This window comes from Acipenser ruthenus, chromosome 7 (genome assembly GCF_902713425.1).
Source record: "Acipenser ruthenus chromosome 7, fAciRut3.2 maternal haplotype, whole genome shotgun sequence".
Classification (NCBI taxonomy): Eukaryota; Metazoa; Chordata; class Actinopteri; order Acipenseriformes; family Acipenseridae; genus Acipenser; species Acipenser ruthenus.
This window is the reverse complement of record NC_081195.1, coordinates 66728125-66746354: the sequence shown is the minus strand read 5'-3', so window position 1 is coordinate 66746354 and position 18230 is coordinate 66728125. Positions and strand designations below refer to the sequence as shown.

At 37.5% G+C, this 18230-nt stretch overlaps 1 protein-coding gene across 1 annotated transcript in view; it reads left to right on the top strand.

The window, feature by feature from the left end:
• The window catches only part of LOC117415871 (ras-related protein Rap-1b), a 41686-nt gene that overhangs the window by 10073 nt on the left and 13383 nt on the right, over window positions 1-18230 (top strand). Inside the window, exon 2 of the mRNA XM_034026765.3 lies at window positions 16716-16805. Within this exon, the coding sequence (XP_033882656.1) occupies window positions 16746-16805 (60 nt within the window). The 5' untranslated portion in view covers window positions 16716-16745. The remainder of the gene's footprint in view (window positions 1-16715; window positions 16806-18230) is intronic.

Below are 18230 nucleotides of genomic sequence, written 5' to 3'. Positions count from 1 at the left end.
TGTTCACTTTAGCTGAAAACAAGGCAACACAATTTCAAACAGAATGCGTTTACTGTAGAATGTTGTTGTTATAAGCATTGCATAATTAATTAGGGTCTTCACGTTTTAATATGCAAATCCAATTCACATGAACGTGCATTTTGAATGCCAGACAGAATATTAATGTCGGATGTAGCTAAGCCTGGTTGAGTTGTTGGTCAGTGCTACAGGCATAACTTAACAAACAGACTTGTCATTTGTCAGCATTTAAAAAAAGTCGTGTTTGCTTCTACTCGTAGTTAATCTATAAGGCTTTTTTCATGTACTCAAGTATGTAATGTGCCATTCGAATATTTTTATTTTTTCGTGTATTCAACATTTTTTTCAGGGGACGGGAAGGTTATCTGTTTTTATTTGGCAAAATCGGTTATTTTCGGTTATTAAATAAACACCCCTCAGTTTCTATAATACAGTACATTGAATGTACGTTTCACTAATACACATACAGACGTTCACTTACTGTGTTGAAGTGAGGATGTCCACATTAGGAGTCTGGCAGTGTAGAACTCTGGATGCATTTTGACTCCTAGAATTGTGAGATGTAACAGATTCAATTTTACGCCCATTACTGACTACATTCATGTTTGTTTTTTTTGCCTACCCCATCGTATGACTGTAGCGTACTGTAGTAATTAATCTCGGCATACAATAATAATAATAATAATAATAATTAGGCAGTCGTTGTACACAAGAAACTTTATTATGCATTAGTAGAAGCAGAACTGTACAGCAGTTTTATATTTACAGTAACTTTTGGTTCATCACTAAAGAAAACCTGAACACGACATCATCTTGCTGGTTTGTTTACAACCAGGTTCATGGTTGTTGAGCCTGTTGCTCAGAAAATGACGCAATTACTTTATTAGCTTATTACATATGTCCACAACATTGATTGGTCAATAGCATGTCTTTGCACACTGCCCACTTTCTGAAAGTCGTTCCTTTAGCTCAAGCTAATATTCAGAAACACGCTTCTCTTTGAAAAACCACACCCGCACAAGGGAGCAGAGACCTTTTAAATCCAGTCTGTGTAAAACAACGTCGAGCCAAGAATCCAGAGCAAGAATACAGTATCTTGGGTTTTGAATCCTGGCGCATGGGTAATGCCTCCAGCTGTAGAAACAGATTGTTTCATAATGCTGCTGTATATGTGGTGAGCTATCATTTAGGCAGAACTGCAGAATTAATAACGTTCAACCCTAAAACTAATCTCCCAAATAACAACCAGCATGTCATGTTTAAAGAGGAAGACTTTATGGTTGTGGTTCAGCAAATGGAGGAGAGGGAGTGACAGCGAGAAATTCTGATCAGATAGCGACGCTAAACATATACAAACGCATACTTTATACTGGAACGTACATGCGTGTGTCTGTCTGTGTAAAACCTGTTCCCATCACACATTTTAGCTGAAAGAAAAGCGTTTCTCTTTAATCACAAATTCCACCACAGTGCTGTATACCAGCAAGAAAATAGCATGCTGCTAACATCAGAAAACACAGTCTCTACAAGGCATGCTTCTTCTCTGTAACTTTTTCATGCAGACTGCGTCCATGTCGCTTCTCTTGGCCTGCTCAGAAATGTTTAGGCAGCGTATCACTAGGAGCAAGCATTTCCTGCTGCCCTGATCAAGATAAGTGGGTGGTGACTTTGCATTAAGGATATTGAATAATATAATCTGATACAAAGCGCTGTGTTTCTTGTTTTCTTTTTCTTCCTTGACTCTGAGATGTAGGCCTAGCACTTCCTGTCAAAGTGCATCTGGCTGTCAAGACAAGTGAACTATTTCTGTGTGCTCCCTGAACCGGGAGAAAAGATAACTGGTCTTCAGTCCTGTGCTGGCTCACACCATGTCAGATAGCATTGCTAAAGGGGTAGGTTAGGGTTCACTCATGTAATTGTTAGTAAAGCACAAAAGGCTTTAATAACCAGGATCAATGCATTGAAGAATGTGTTTGTTTTGTCTTTTTTGCAGCCTGGTGGTGTATGATGTACTGTATTTATGTTGACCTTGTTTTGCCGTAGGCATGTAATAAGGAAAGGTTCTGCCTGCTTTGCTTAAATGGTAACATTTTAAAATAAGTGTCTGTAATTCCAATGTAACTAAAACATGATTTCCTACTGATTTCAAATTAAATTCCTATTGAATTCAAGAGTCACAAGCATGATTTCATACTTTTCATGACTTCATAACATTTCCCTTAATACACATGAAATAATCATGAACAGACACTTATTTTAAAGTGTTACCGTTTAAATAATGCCATGCTTGCTGAAAGTTCCCTGGTTTTTATGTTGTATAAAACGTGCAACTGACTTATGCACAGAAACATCCCAAATTCAGGGATGGAAATAAGACTCCCATTGCATAGCAGTTTGAATAGTGCTGGGACAAATATCCGAATAGTCGAACAAATATTTTTTGACATGTATTTGGATACAAAAATCAGATGTTCGTATTCGCTAGAAATGACAAAAATGACACTTATTTACCACTTCACCAGAAGTTGCGCGACAGTTTAAAAAAATGGTAAATGAAAGAGCTCTGTGTGATATGTGAGATTTAATATATAAAAACAAAACACAAAAAAAACACAGGAGCAACACAGCTGCTCTTGAGCCTCTGTTTAAAAGTTTCAGACAACAAAAAGTAAACAAACCAGATTATGCGCGTGCATGCATAGTGATCTCTATGAAAATCCACCTGGGACAAAAACACGTTGTACTGCTTTAGAGGGAGTCAGTCTCATGGGACAGAAAAAAGGCAAGCATGTCATTCTGAAATGCCTGTGTAGTGATTTTTATATACAGTAGATTATATATATATATTTTTTGTTGCTACTTTGTTTTATGGAATGTAATAAGCGAGAACCATAACAGTGAGTTTTTCCCCCATCACTTTACAACACCATTTTCATGTTATTTGAAGTGTTTAAAGTTAAATTTCAGTTTTTGTTTGCTTGTTCAGCTACAAAAAGGCACACGTTAACCTCATGTTATTACTTTATGAAAACGTGTCTATGGCCACTGTTTACTGTGAAGAAACAGAAATGGCAAGGAATGAAAAAAATAAATAAAATGCTATTTCAGCTTTGTGTACTATTTATTTAGTGAATAAACAAAACAACTTCAACTGCTATTTGGCATCCTTTGTTTTGTAGTTAATTCATTAGGGTAAAGTAAGGCCTACACAACGTCGTCTTTTTCCTCCTGGGATATTTTTTTTCTTTAGCATATTGTAAGGTCTTGCTTTAAAATAAAGACACACACACAGGGGCCACGCCCCCTGCCCCTGCTGCTATACTGTCTGCCTACGTTCTGAGCAATATAATGGCTTTTATTACTTTTTGAAAACGAATGAGTATCCGAATAAATATTTAAATTGTGAGCGAATAGCCGAACGTGAAAATCCTGTGTTCGTCCCAGCACTAAGTTTGATCCATTCCTGGCTTTACTATGAGTTTAATACGATATGCCTGTGCTTGTTACCAATAAACTGGGTCTTAAACTTAAAACCCGGAATAGGTGAAACTGATATGCAATAGGAGTCTTATTTCCATCCTTGTAATGTACCTCAAATACATGTTGCTCACAAGGGTTTTTACCACCTTGACTCAAAATTTAAAGATGCTGTATGTATGGTTAGCCACCACCTATAGATGAAAAACAGATTTAAGCAAGTCTTATTTTAAAAACCTGTTGTGATCAAGAATACCCCTATCTTAAGATCTCTGGTTTACTGTAGCATCCCATATGCAGGACCATGTAAAATTGTGTTCCAAGTTCTCTCTTTTTTGTGTGTGTGTTGATGGACTTCCTTTATTTAGGCTGTGTGAACAAGAAGAGAAAGACACTAGTGACCTGCCCATGATAGATTCTTATCGAGACCAAGAACAAGAGGAAATAAAGAAACAGCAGAGACACAATTTACCCAAGTCACAAAGCATTCTTGCACTACCTAGTAGTTAATGTAAATTGCATTGGTACAAGTAGAAAATGGGAATGTGCTTCAAGACAAATGCAGATGAAGATTATTTTTAAATATAGTAAAGATCCTTTAGGCAAAACTGTATGAAACTTCAGTCTTGTGCCTTCAGTGTAGTGAAGACAACAAGAAGCATTGTAAAGATGCATCACATGTGTGTCTTGTTTAAAAAGAGCGCTATCCTGCTTTTAATTATACAGTTAGAGATGATGGTTAAAATGTCAGTACTATTTATGCTAACTGTGTATTTGCCAAATAAAAACCTGTAATTATGTAACCTCATCCCTTAATCATGTTCATGGATCTGTGTAGAAGATCGTAAACAATTCCAGTAGCTGACACTCGCTTGTAGCGGAGGGTATTGGGGACACATTTTAGATTTTTTTGGGTTTGTTAATGGGATTTTTTTTTTTTCACACGAAAGTAAGACTTTATTGGCAAAAGAGTGTGTGTTCTTTACCTCTCCCCATCACAGCACACAGCACCTTTATAGATGTCACACGTACAAGAATCGGATGAAAACATCCTATTTGTTAAGATTGAGAGATGAACTGAACATTCTTTCCGTTTTAACATCCCTGAATGGTTATTGACTTTCACATAGTCTGCATCTTTTTGAACCATCCCTCTGCCAAGATCTATATATTTCTTGCTAACCAAGGGGGATTGCACTGTTGGCTAAATTGCCAAAGCAGAATCCCATAGAGATTTGGAATGTGTGGTTGTTTTTAAAGAATGTGTTTAAAAAATATATATATATATTTTTTTTTTATATTTTATATCAGTACCCCACAACAGTTTCAAGAATATTCAACTTGATTTTTCATAAAAAGCAGGCTTTGAAATACATTCTTTAATCGACTCTTGAGCTAAAGCTTTGTGAATAGAGCCTGTAGTGTGCAGCTCTGCGTTTTTCTTTCTGATGTGGGGTGAGCTGTTCTGCACTGGCCAGATGAGGCAAGGCTCATGCTTGGCCAGAACAAAGTGGCATTTGTCACCCGGGTTGTACAAATATTCTGAGAGGTGACTCATTACCATGTTGATATAGAAGCTTTGTGTCTTTGGGTGTTGCACATAGTGTTTCTGTTTACCGCGCCCCAGTCTCCAGTCGCCATATGTGTAAGTTAGTGTGATTCAGTCAGGGAGATGATTTTATTTTAATCTTCATCTACAGATTGATGCACCGAAGCATGTCTGGGTCCTATTTCATCACAGTACAGTATTGGTATTATGACTTTGGATTCAGTTTCAGTATTTGATAAGAGGCTCATTCTGAAAAGAGAGAAGCACAGCATATTTACAGTCACCTCCAAAATTATTGGCACCCTTGATAAAGATGAGCAAAAAAGACTGTATAAAATAAATACCAGTACTGAGCTATATTGTAATTTTCCAACATGTGGAATATATTTGACTTCATTAATGATTCAATTGAATCAACCAAAATTACACATTTCTCAAATTATAAATTTATTTCCCAAAAAAATGAAGTGTCACAATTATTGGCACCCTTGTTTTCAGTACTTTGTGCACCCTCCCTTGCAAGTATAACGGCACTGAGTCTTTTTCTATAATGTTTAATGAGACTGGAGAACACATTGGGAGGGATCTTGGACCATTCCTCCATACAGAATCTTTCCAGATCCTTGCTATCCTTCGGTCTGCGCTTATGGACTTTTGATTTTGTGGTCAATTAACCATTTCTTTGTGGATTTTGATGTGTGCTTGGGGTCATTGTCTTGCTGGAAGATCCGCTTGTGGCCAAGTTTCAGCCTCCTGGCAGAGGCAACCAGGTTTTTGGCTAAAATGTCCTGGTACGGTAGAGTTCATGATGTCATTGACCTTAACAAGGGCCCCAGGACCAGTGCAAGCAAAACAGCCCCATAACATCAAAGATCCACCACCATATTTTACAGTAGGTATGACGTTGTTTTCTGCACACGCATCCTTCTTTCGACGCCAAACCCACCGCTGTGACCATAGCACCCGGTTTCAATCGAAGTGCCAATGCCATTTAGAAAACTCCAGGCGCTTACGTTTGTTGGTTGCTCTCAATAAAGGCTTTTTTCTGGCAACCCTTCCAAATAGCCTATTTGCATGGAGGTGGCGTCTAATTGTAGATTTGGAGACTTGGTGACCCCAAGATGCAACCAAGTTCTGTAATTCTCCAACTGTGGCCCTTGGATTTCCCTTTGCCTCCTGAACCATCTGCCTCACTGTGCGTGGGGGCAAGATACACTTGCGTCCTCTACCAGGCAAGTTTACCACTGTTCCAGTGGTTTTGAACTTCTTCATTATTGTCCTAATAGTGGTAAGTGGTATATTTAGTTTTTTAGCTATTGTTTTGTACCCATTGCCTGATTTTATGAAGGTCAACAACCATTTGTCTCTTTTCATTTGTGAGTTCTTTGCCTTTTCCCATGGTGATGGATGACAAATGGATTTCATATGCGTGTTACCTCATTTTTATACCCCAGCGAATCAGGAAGCCGTGGAAGGCCACAATACAGTTCCTTAAGACTGAGATGAAGAATGTTAATGCAGATTTAATTTTGTTTGATTTTATTTATAAGAATCTTTAGGGGTGCCAATAATTCTGACACCTATCTTTTTTGAGAAATGTATTACTTGTTAATAAAAAACTTTCTCTGAGCAATTGTATTAGAATAAAAGAATATGGTTTTCCCATATATTTGAGCATAAAATATAGCTCATTACCTGTGTTTATTTTATACAGCCTTTTTTGCTCATCTTTATCAAGGGTGCCAATCATTTTGGAGGTGTGTGTGTGTGTGTATATATATATATATATATATATATATATATATATATATATATATATATATAAACACACACCAGTTTTTTTTTTCCTTTTTGTATTTTATATAAAAATGAAATGAATGAGCCCCCGGTGAGTGCATAGGTCACGCCTGTTGTGAATGTACAGTGGCAGGTGAGTGGGGCTTTCATACGAGCTCCTGTATGCAGGCTTGACTCCCAGAAAGGATGGAATTGGCTTCCTTGAACAGTAAGAGCTTTATTCATTAGCGAGATGGAAATAATGGCAGTAATGCATTAACAGTAGGGAAGATCTTCCTTTAGTAACCTGCAAAGTTCAGTTGAAAATCTACATTGTGTAGTGCCCTTAAAGAGATTTGTCATGTACTATGTGTATATTTTGATTTTATTTTTTTTTAATTTTTTTTTACATCAGCCAAAGTGTCTAAAAAATGTTCGCACCAGCACAGCTTTGTATAGCCAGCAGTACAAAAGTAAACTTGATCTAAATTAGATCGGTAGGTGGCATTGGCTCTTTCATCCATATAATGTACTTTGGCTGATCTGAGTTACCTATGTCTGTAGCAGGCAGCTAGAACTGAAGAGCATCTGATGAACTAAATATATATATGTATGTGTATATATATGTACAGGGGGGTGCAAGGGACAAAAGAAAAATCTACTTGCCCCCTCCCCGTTTCACAAAACACACACAAAAAAAGCAGAATATAACTTGTAGGTAGGATTTTGCTTTAATTTAACAGTGAATGCAGTCAATCAATTAGTGATGAACAGGGGGCTTGTAGCTTGACGGGTTCACTAAATTCTTCAAGCTGCACAAAAGGTTCCCTGTGACCTCACCTCAACACATTTATAACATACTTTAAGGAAACATTCCTTTCAGTGCAGTTTGGAATACATTTGCCAGTAAATTTAATTAACTATAATAAGCAATACTTGGGAGTTATTCAAATATAAATAAAAAACTTCTGCCTGGTTTTTGCCACTCGCTCTCTCTATAAGCTGAAACCAACTTTGTTTGTTGCATCACAGATACGAAATCATTGCCAACTATTACTGCTGCTTTGTGGAATTCAGATTTTTCTTGATGTTTCAGTTTTGTAACTGCTGAACCCCAGATTTTTAAAGGACTTGTGTATAACCTGTCAAGTTTCTCTGCATTTTGTATTGTTCTACCAGTAGGCAACATCAAATTCTGCAAAGACAAATGTGTTTTATTTTTGTTTATTTTTATTCTATACAGTGTACAACATTTTACAGCTATTTTTAGCTTTCATACCCTGTTGGCTTTTTATTAATTAATTAATTTTTTTGGGAGGGCAACATTCTTTCCCTGCACTACTCTCACCGGTAAATGAATTAATACATAAATGCAAGCATTTAATTTCTATCATTAGAAACATATTCTGATTGGCTAGCTGTGGAAGAAGCAAATGTTTTAAAATGTTTGTAAATGTTTGTCCTTCAGTGTTAGACTTCCACAGTTCAGTTTTGAGAAACTGCTGAGGCTCTCTAGAAATATACCCGGAGTGTCTTTCTAGCAACACAACAAACATAGGACAAATAAATAAATAAATAAACTACTTCTCTGATTTTAAAAAGGTAGAAAGACATGAAGAAAACATAATTTGAAACTTTAATTGTAGGTCCCAAAATATTCCAGAATTGTTTCTGATGTGGTTTCTGGGTTTACAGTAGAACCTATCGTAAACACAGGAATTCAAAACGTTATGCGCAAACAGTGCATTGTTAGGGTGGAGAAGAAAATATCTGCACGTTACCTTCTGCTGTAGAGCTGTGCCGTAAAGCAGAGAGGATTGGCTAATTAGATGAACGACGCAAGTGCAAATATACCTGCAGGGAGTAGTGCATTAGAACCCAGCACTTGAAGTTTGCAGCTGTGACAGACATTGACCACTGGCAAACTATGCCAGATTTGGTGGAATGCTATGCATCCCACCACACACAACCGTGCTTCGAACCGTGGCTTAGGGCAGAAGGGCATTATACAGAACCAGCCTGACTGCGCTTGATCAGTGCCGCGTGTGATCTGTGCTGAAAAGCTTTTTTTTTTTTTCTTGCAGCAAATCATACCTCCATACCTCCATTTGAACTACAGTACATCCTTGAAGGCTATGCAGCTGACACATCCACTGTTAAATTGGAATAAACTGAATTGCTTTTGGGACAGTGTGGGTGTACAGTGTTACAGATTTCACTGTGCTGGTTTAGTGCTGCCTACAGTGTTTGATTCCTACACTATTGATAGGAGGTTTTACTGGAACCAAATTTGTGTAATGTTTTTGTTTTTTTTCTTTGGTGGAAATTTGCCCTATTTATAGGGCATCTGATCAGTCTGTTATGGGTTTTCTGTTGCTGCAATAGGTAGTTATGGCTACTATAGAAATTGACCAATTCAAAATAGAATTTTATTGATATCAAATATCTTCCCTCAGAGACATAATCCATGTGTGTTTTCATGTCCACCTATTGTCTCAATGGATAGCTGTTGGCAAATATTGAAGGTCAGTAGAATACATTGTTTGTATTTTTTTTTTTTTTTTTGTATGGTCACAGAAAATATTGAATCGTTCTGATTTCTATTCAGTGTTGCATTATCTATACTTTATTTTATTACTGGACAGAAAGGATTGCTATAACCCAAGGCAGCATAGTGCAGTATGAGTTGCTGGAGAATGTTTTAGCAGTCCCTGTGTGTGTGTGTGTGTGTGTCTGTAAGTGTGCCTGGCTCTGTGTGTGTGTGTTCGGCTTGATCGATTTAGTAATGTATTGACTCTTCTGAATGCCATAAGAAATGACAAGCAGTGGCAGCTAATGTTGTATTAATCTTCGGTCGCAGGGCCTGTGAAATATTTCTGTTTTGTTGGACATTTATTTATTTATTTATTTATTTATTTATTTTTACCAGTTAAGGAATCCCAGAAATCCCCCATCGTTCTGTTTTCATGTTTGCGAGCTGTTTTGATTTATACCATACCTCATGATGCTGCCCGATTTGTCACGTTACTGTTCTATCCTAAATGTAATCTACGTTGCAGCTTATTATTCAGTGATCTGCTGTGCTGCTGATTTCAAGTGGCTATGTTGCGAGTTTCTGATTTTTAAAAATGAATACATCGGTTTCTGCATACTGTAGGTATGTACTTGTGTGTAATACCTTTTGTAAAACAAGGGACACAATCTTGAGAATTTCTGCGTTAAAAAAATAAATAACAGTAGCACACTGAAATGTTACACTGTTGCTTGACTTGCGGTTAAAGTGATGTAACAATTAATTAAATAACAGATTTTGCATTATTCAATTAAATATTTTCATTATCGATTAATCGGAAACCCCATCCCCAGTCATTTGTAAACAGTATGTCCTGTTCTGTTGCTGTAGTTAAACTTGTGCTTAATTCATTTAATTTCTTTCAAAGAGCAACGCCTACATTTCCACCTAAAGCAGCAATTTCTGCCTACTGTAAAACAGTAAGAAATGTCTTCATGATGTTATTTACTGAAGCTGTTCTGCTGTACAGGTTTGAGGTTAAACATTTCAAGGAGTTGCATGAGTTATTAATCTCCAATTGCTTCATTGAAGCTAATCGTGTTCATTTGTTCATGCAGGACCCTGCTAGGAACTCCATTCATTCCAATCTAAAAGTAACAAAGCTGTTAAGATCTGTGTTCCGTGACATAATTAGGCTATACAAGGGTTTTTCAATGTAATGTTCTTCTGTGGCACCCCAGTGCAGCAGTACTTGATTATTTGCTGCGGTAGTTTGAGTGGCTGGGGCTTTCTGTTCTTCAGTGTTTATGTAAAATTCCATTGCTAAAAGCCTGCCAGGCAGTAAACCTGAAGCACTGCTGTCTTGATCATGCATGAATTCTGTGGGTTTTTTCTTAAACCTCAGTGTGCATTGTAGGAACACGCCACATGGATTAGTTTTACTCTTTTTCTAGGTTATGTTTGGGGGTATCTGCCAGCCAGTGTCAAGTACAGATATTGTTTGACTCACAAAGAACACAAAGCAGTGTCATGTTCACGCGTTGAGCTTCTCTGACTAGATAATCCCTACACAAAGGTTTAGAAACTGAGCCTGTATCGTTCCATTCGATAATGTGCAGCAGTACAGGAGCACGTTTTAAACAACATTCATATTGTACATTATTTCAAATGCCTGCATTTAAACATGGAGTACAAAGTCGTAAGGGCCCTTCACTAGTTCACTGTTGCTGTAGTTGAGTGTCATGTTTTTTTATGTGCAAGTCAGCTCGAGGGAGGGGACGGGCGGGGGAAGGAGCACTGTATGGCTGGTCCTCTCTTTTGCAGAAGCACTCATTTGCTACCAGTCAATGTATTGATCCTGGTGATGCTGCACTGCACTTCAGGGTCTTGCTTCTCTTAATCTCATTTAAGTGCAAAAGTTAGTTTGTGAATAAATACAGTAACTTGGAAAATAAAAAACAGAACACGCATCTGTTTAGTGGAAACGTTACGAAGTGTGAAGTGCAACACCCTGTTAATCTCGCACACCCAACAGCGGTGCGTATTGCCTCATTGCAGTGTTATAATAATCAGTGAGTACAGTGCATGCAACAACTGCCCTGCAGTACAAGTATAGTGAACCTGCAGTTATTTTGTATTTATTTTTATTTTTTTACCCCCTATTCACCTTGAATAAGCAGGCACTAATGTCCAGAACTTTTATAGATTCTAGTTTCACTGTAGTGTGCACGTTTTGAACACTTGGTGTAGCCATTGACTATACAAAAAACAAACAATAGTTAGTGCTACTGTTCATTTCAAGTTAATATTTTTCTACTGATCTAAACAGCTTTCCAGTTGCCGGCTTCAGCTGCATAAAGTATGGGGATTTCTTTGTTACTTTTTTTTTTTTTAAATGTATTTTTATTGTTTTTTATTGACTTTTCAAGCAATACACAAGGTGGATTTATGAAAACATCACTAATTTCTTTGTTGATACTTTTAATCAAGAACAGTATTCACCAGTTCCGCAAACAACAACATTGAATTATCACTTTGTTATGAAATGTATGCTTGTTCGTTTTTCGTCTCCAAAGGCAGTGATGATTTACGGCCAAAGCTTTGCCAACAACAACAATAAGCAAGCGCTTTGCATGTTTGTGTTTATGTAGTGAACCGAAAACAAAGGGGGGATTCAAGGAGGAGAGCTGGCTCGGCAGATGAGTTTGTAAAGCAAGTGCAGAGAAGCACAGCCGGGTGGGTGACAGTAAAAAGGGTGGCATTCTCTGAATCGGACATCTGTGTTCGAAAGCTGTAAATGCCAGATCTTTGTACAGCGTTCAGGGAGACACATAACCGAAAACAATTTGTACTGCAATAGTATTTTTGTTTATAACAAAAGGAGTGCATTAGTTTCAGAAGTAGTGCACTCGCTAATCCAGACCTTTAGATCTGAATAGACCCGTAAACTGAACCATGCTGTCATGATGATGAAATACAAAAAAAACAACTTCAGTTTCGTAATTCTATAAGAAGATTGATAAAACATTTACAGCTGTCTTATTTATTTATGTATTAATTAATTAATTAATTAATTAATTATAATAAGTATGGACAACATAGACCAGACATTTTAGTGTGGTGCAAATCACAGCTGGCTCACAGAACAATCCCTAATGTGAACAGAGTGCTCCCTCAGTTTACTGATACGACAAAGGACATCATAGAAAATTCAGATACTTGAATCTGCAGAACACTCCAGAACACATCGACATTCAGAAATCTGAAATGTCCTTGTTATCTGACAAAGGACAATGCTAAAAAGTGAATCTGTATATTAATGGTGGGATGGTATTAATGCAATGATAATTTAACTTTCGTGATTACATTTAGGAGGACTGTACCATCAAACCAGTTAGTAATGACCACAAAATTGGATGTTCTGAAAGTGGTCTTTTTCTCCTCATACATGAACATCCGGTGATTGTCGGTGGCTAGTTATAGACAGATGGTCCTCCTATATAGAGGGGTATTTAACAAAGCTTTATCTACCAGAGAATATACACTATTACAGATAAATCAGCCAGTTGGTGTTGAAATATTAAGAGGTCTTATCTCCTTTGTCCAGTTCACTAGACTGGAGCATGGTTAGCATTACTGTAAAGACATAATGTTGCATAGAAAAACGTTTCTTTTACCCAAAGACATGAAGTTCTCTGTGACTCGCTGTGATCCACAGAAGCAGTAGCAGACTTGTGAGGCTCTGTCTGTCACTAATGACTCCTCTTGTGCCCACTAAGTGTTTGGTAGAAACTGAGGAAAGGGAAAGAGTAGCACTCTTGAAGTTTTATGTCATCAGACTCTCGCAGCTCGTGTCCCTCTTGAGCCACAGCACAGCCATACCGCTTCCCAGCAAGATAACTGCAACACCCTGAGTGACGGAGCTAATGTACTGTGTGGAAGCTCCTGATGGGCTACAGCTCCTTACTGATGACCCAGATGCAGGGGACTATGAGAATCTGTCAAGGGTTTAGTTTAACAAGAATGCGGAAAATTGGCAATGATTTCATACCATTTTCTGGTACAGGAAAAAAAAAACTGGGGGCTGCTCTCCGACAGACCCTAAAATATGACATGGAAGCCTATTCCAGTTTCAGATTATTTATTTATTTTTGCCCACACAACTTATTCATAGAAAATGTCTTATTGTACTGTTAACCCTTTTTTTTTGCCTTAAAACCATTCAGGACATACATATTAAAATAAAAGGCCTGCAGCTACTAAAGACAGTATGTGTCTCAGTAGTATCCATTTCTACAGCTCCGTATGTCTCAGGTGATCATACCTAGACTGCACTTTATGTGAAGGAAAGACCAAAGCAAACCTGGTGTGAATTGTGATCAGATTTTGACCCGGCATCTTGCACCTAGATCTTTATTCTAATGAATAGCATAGATCGGTGCATGTTTCTGCATGTTTCTGTATGTTTAGAACCTGTCAGTTATAGCAGTCTACTGCCAACAGTGGGCTGCAAGAACACTCTGTGTGTGTGTTTGTAACCCTGCTTGTGATTGAAATGGCAGCACCTGATAGTAATTGGAAGCAGTGGGTTTAAAGCTGCTGTCTCTTGATAATTCGCTTGTTCACACATGTTCTTTTGTGTCGTCTCTTTTTTGGGTATACACGGTTTTTGGTTTCTTGTATAAGCCTCTGTTCCTGACCGAGAATGCCCCAATAGAGTTCAAATGCAAGGGCTGAGATGTTTAAATAATAATAATAATAAACAACAAATGTATCACTGTACACTAGCCTGATACAGTACATTGTGATATTAACATGGATAAAGACTTCATTACTATAAAGCCTTGTAATTGGATTTTAATACATTTTTTTCCAATCCTTTTCTAAAGTAGTCCTGCATACAAACTAAAATGCCTAGTTGAGCAATTGTATGGTAAGCCTCGTGCTCAGAAGTTCGGTTTCCAGGTTACACTTTTCCATAATCATTCCGAATATTGAATACTCGGATCACAAAATGGGGAAGGGATTAACAGTAGCAAGTGGAACTTTCAATAACCACTTCCCTTTTTGCTTACTTTATACTTGACTGCATTAAAAAAAATAAAGAATAAAAACAGCGTACAGTAAACCACTTGTGACATCTCAAACTATTCTGGTGCATGCTTTGTATGTGGATGCAGTACAGGTAGCTCATATTTGAGCTTCCTGCTGTTTACCTAATGCACAATTGATGGCGCTGTAAAACTTAATGTACTGTAGCACCGTGTACACTCCTGTATAGTGACCCTGAGTGTCATATAAAGGCAGGTGCACAGTAAACCAATGGAAGAAGTGCACCAGGTTTGTTACACTGCCCTTGGAAGAGTTCGGTCTTCTTGTGTTCTTGTATTGAAGTGTGTACCGGTATGTATGCTGTAACTATGATGGTTTTTACTAGGATTTGTAGCACAGGTACAGGTTGAGCCACTTCAGTCGTCTTGTATAGCAGCCAGGATGTTGACAACAGTAGAAATACAGACATGCCAAGATCAGAATGATGGCTGTTTTTTTTTTTTTAGTTTTTTTTTTCCTCTCTCAGGCAGTAAAATGTTGCTGCAGATTTGCATTCATTTTTTTTTTTCAGTGCCTGACACACATTAGTGTGATAATGAAGGCAGAGTTTTCATTTCCTGCCTGCTTGAGATTAATAAATATATATCTGTACTGTAAGAATTGCGGTCTCTGTAACATCTGGGTTTTTTTTTACATTTCATTCTTACAGCAGCATTTTTTTTCTTGCTGGCAAGTAAAATACTCAACGCAGTTAAGTGTTTTAGGAATAAATAAATAAATGCATAGACGGATGGGCGTTGACCTGCAGTATTATCATCTGAACCTCTCTTGGGTTTAAAATTTGCAGAATGTCACCCCTGCCCCCTGTAGTGCTGCATAGGAAATATCCCAGCGAGTCCATCAGACTTCATTCCTTTTTTGTATGCCTTTTATCTCTCTTTTAATCTTCATTCATGCACTCCTGCCCACCGTTGGGTCAAAATCAAAGCATGTTTTAGATTTTTTTTTTTTTTTTTTTTAAATATATAAATGTTCCAGTAATTGGTGTGTGCTGATGAATTTCAAGAGATTGAATGCACTGGAGGCTGGAGGCTGTCCTGTTTCTTTAGCCCAGATTGTGTAGTGCAGTGTAGTGTGGGTGCAGTGTGAGCATTCCACACCCCCTCGTATCTGCAAGGAGCCCTCTCCAGCCTCCAGAGGCTAACCTTTTTTTTTAATACAGTAAATGTACAAGGATTGAAGTTTTGCTATAAAGGGGAAGTCAGATAGGAAACAAATGGTACATTACATTTTGTAATTTCATTTGAAAACTTAAAGTCCAAGTACAGCTGGTTCTGTTTTTCTGTTCGCTGTCTGACTAAAACATGAAATTGAGGAAGGTGAATTGGTATAGTGTGTTTATACAACCGAAATGTGTGCAGTAACAAGGGGAGTAATGTCCTTTGTTGCACTTCACTGCACTCGAATATGGTTGTGAACCATACCCTCAGCTTTCGAAAGATTTGACCTGCAGATAATAATTGTACATAGTCTGATCTCAGTTTAGCCAGCAGAGCAACTTTAAAAGGAGGAAACCCCTTGAGCTGTGTTTCCAGCTCTCACAATCTGGGCCAGGAAAGGGTTAAGTGGCATATCATAGAGAAATGAAACCACCAGAACCATGTGTGTGTTAAAATTCTGGTAGAACATTTAGTGATTTGATGGACCAGGTCATTAAGGTGTTCCAAAGATGGAAACCCCATGTGTGAGCCTGAATTGTAATACAGATTGTTATAGGCCCCAACAGAGTCTCTTCCCCCCCCCCCCCCCCCACCAACCCACGCATGCGCACGCGCACGCGCACACATTCCGCAAGCCTCTACTTCTAATTTCAGGAGGGAACTGAAGCATCTGCAGCAGTGCAATACAATTTTTTTTTTCTTTTTTTTTTTTTTTTTTTTTTTTGAGAGACTTGACAGAAGTGCTGCCTGGCTGGACATGAAGCAGGCTGCATGGTTTGGTCCGAGTCCCAGTTTCTTATGCGCTACATGACTTCAAAACCAGTTGATGATCTTGAGATTCATAGGTTTATGAAACAACTTAAGTTTGCTCACTGTAGTTTTTACTTTTTTAAATGTGTCTTTTTTTTTATGGCATCCAGTTTTGAGAAATGTTTTCTCTTCTTAAAAGTTGAATGTTAGTGCAGTCCTTTGCAACTATCTTGTTCGGTAGATGGGTTATTGGGTTTTTATCATTTGTATACAATACTACACATTGAAATTGGTGAAATTGTGTTGTCATTCAGTTACTGGCAGTCTTAGTTGATGTGTGTGTTTTTTTTCTTTCGTGTAGGTCTGTTGACACTGATTACTGAAACACTGCATGATGCGTGAATACAAGTTGGTAGTTCTTGGCTCAGGTGGTGTTGGAAAATCTGCTCTGGTAAGTAAGTCTCTTTGCATGTTTTACTTGAAGTGCATGCTGTGGTCCTGTCCTTCACTGTATGATATACTTGATTCTAGTGCTAGTTTGTGACACTTGCAGCAACAAAAAAAGCCCTGCTTAAAATATTTACATCCTTTCGGTGCATTCAGTATAGCTCACTTTTATAATTGGGAGAATGTGTTCCAATGCATACTATAAAATACTAAGTTATGAATTGTGGGTATTTTCAGTCAAGATACTGCAGTTTAGCTGTATTTAAATATAGTGAAATTGAGCATTCCAATTGTTTTAATTGTAGATGCTATAAGTCACTAGTGCTGCAGCCCTGTGTGCTAGTCTGTAAATCTGTGTTCCTGTGGAGGCTGTCAAGACAGTATAATTGATTTGCAGAACCGTCTGTTTTCTAGGCAGTGCCTTGAATTGTGTGTGTCGATTGCCAAGACAAATACATATAGATAGATATAGATGTTCAAAATAGTACTTGCAATACACATAGTAGTACTCTATAATCCATTATTGCCCATCAAGCAAATATATCATTTTTAGAGTAAAAATGAAATAGCATCCATTAATAATTCACTATTAGTTTTCCCATGAAGAGATAAAGACTCCAATAAATAATTCTCTGGCACTTAGGGTATTAACTATTAACTAGGGTTTTTATATATATATATATATATATATATATATATATATATATATATATATAGGGATACCAATTAGCTATCTAAATGTGTGTGGGGGAGTTTGTGTTAAGCAGTACAGCTTGCCAAAAAGTAACGGGTCAATTATAATTGGCTGGACCTTTCTGATTGAAAAGGGAGAAAGTATAATTGGCCCTTCGCTTCTGTTATTAAATTGCCTCGTCTTTTTTAAATGTAATTTAGCAGTTCACTATATAATCTTAATGTGATCAGCATTTGGTATCCAGTAAAGATACAAATGTTAAGTAGGCCATACTTTTAGCTTTTTGTTTAGATCGTGCGTATGTAGGAACTGTAAAGGCTTCCAACATTTACGTTACCCAAATAATGAATTTAGATGTTTATTTAAAGTTAAATGCTGTAGTTCTGAGGAGTGTATTTTTTGCATTCTGAAAAGACCACAGAGGGATTTATGTGAGCACCCCCTCCTGATCTGTGCCTTGGAGTCAGGGTGAGTGCATTCCAGTATAAAGTTGTTCTGTTGCGTTTACTTTGGAATCCACACTCAATCTCCCTATAGCATCATGGGACAAAGCAACTATACTGTGACCCATATAGATGTAAACAAACAAGTATTTTATTTCCACTTTTCTTAAACTGGTTTGCAGTAACTAAATACTTATGAAGTACTAGTGAACTTACTATCATTACAGGACTTATATTTATGTAAATGGTAATCATGCATTGGTAAATTTTAAAGATGGTCTGTGAATACAAA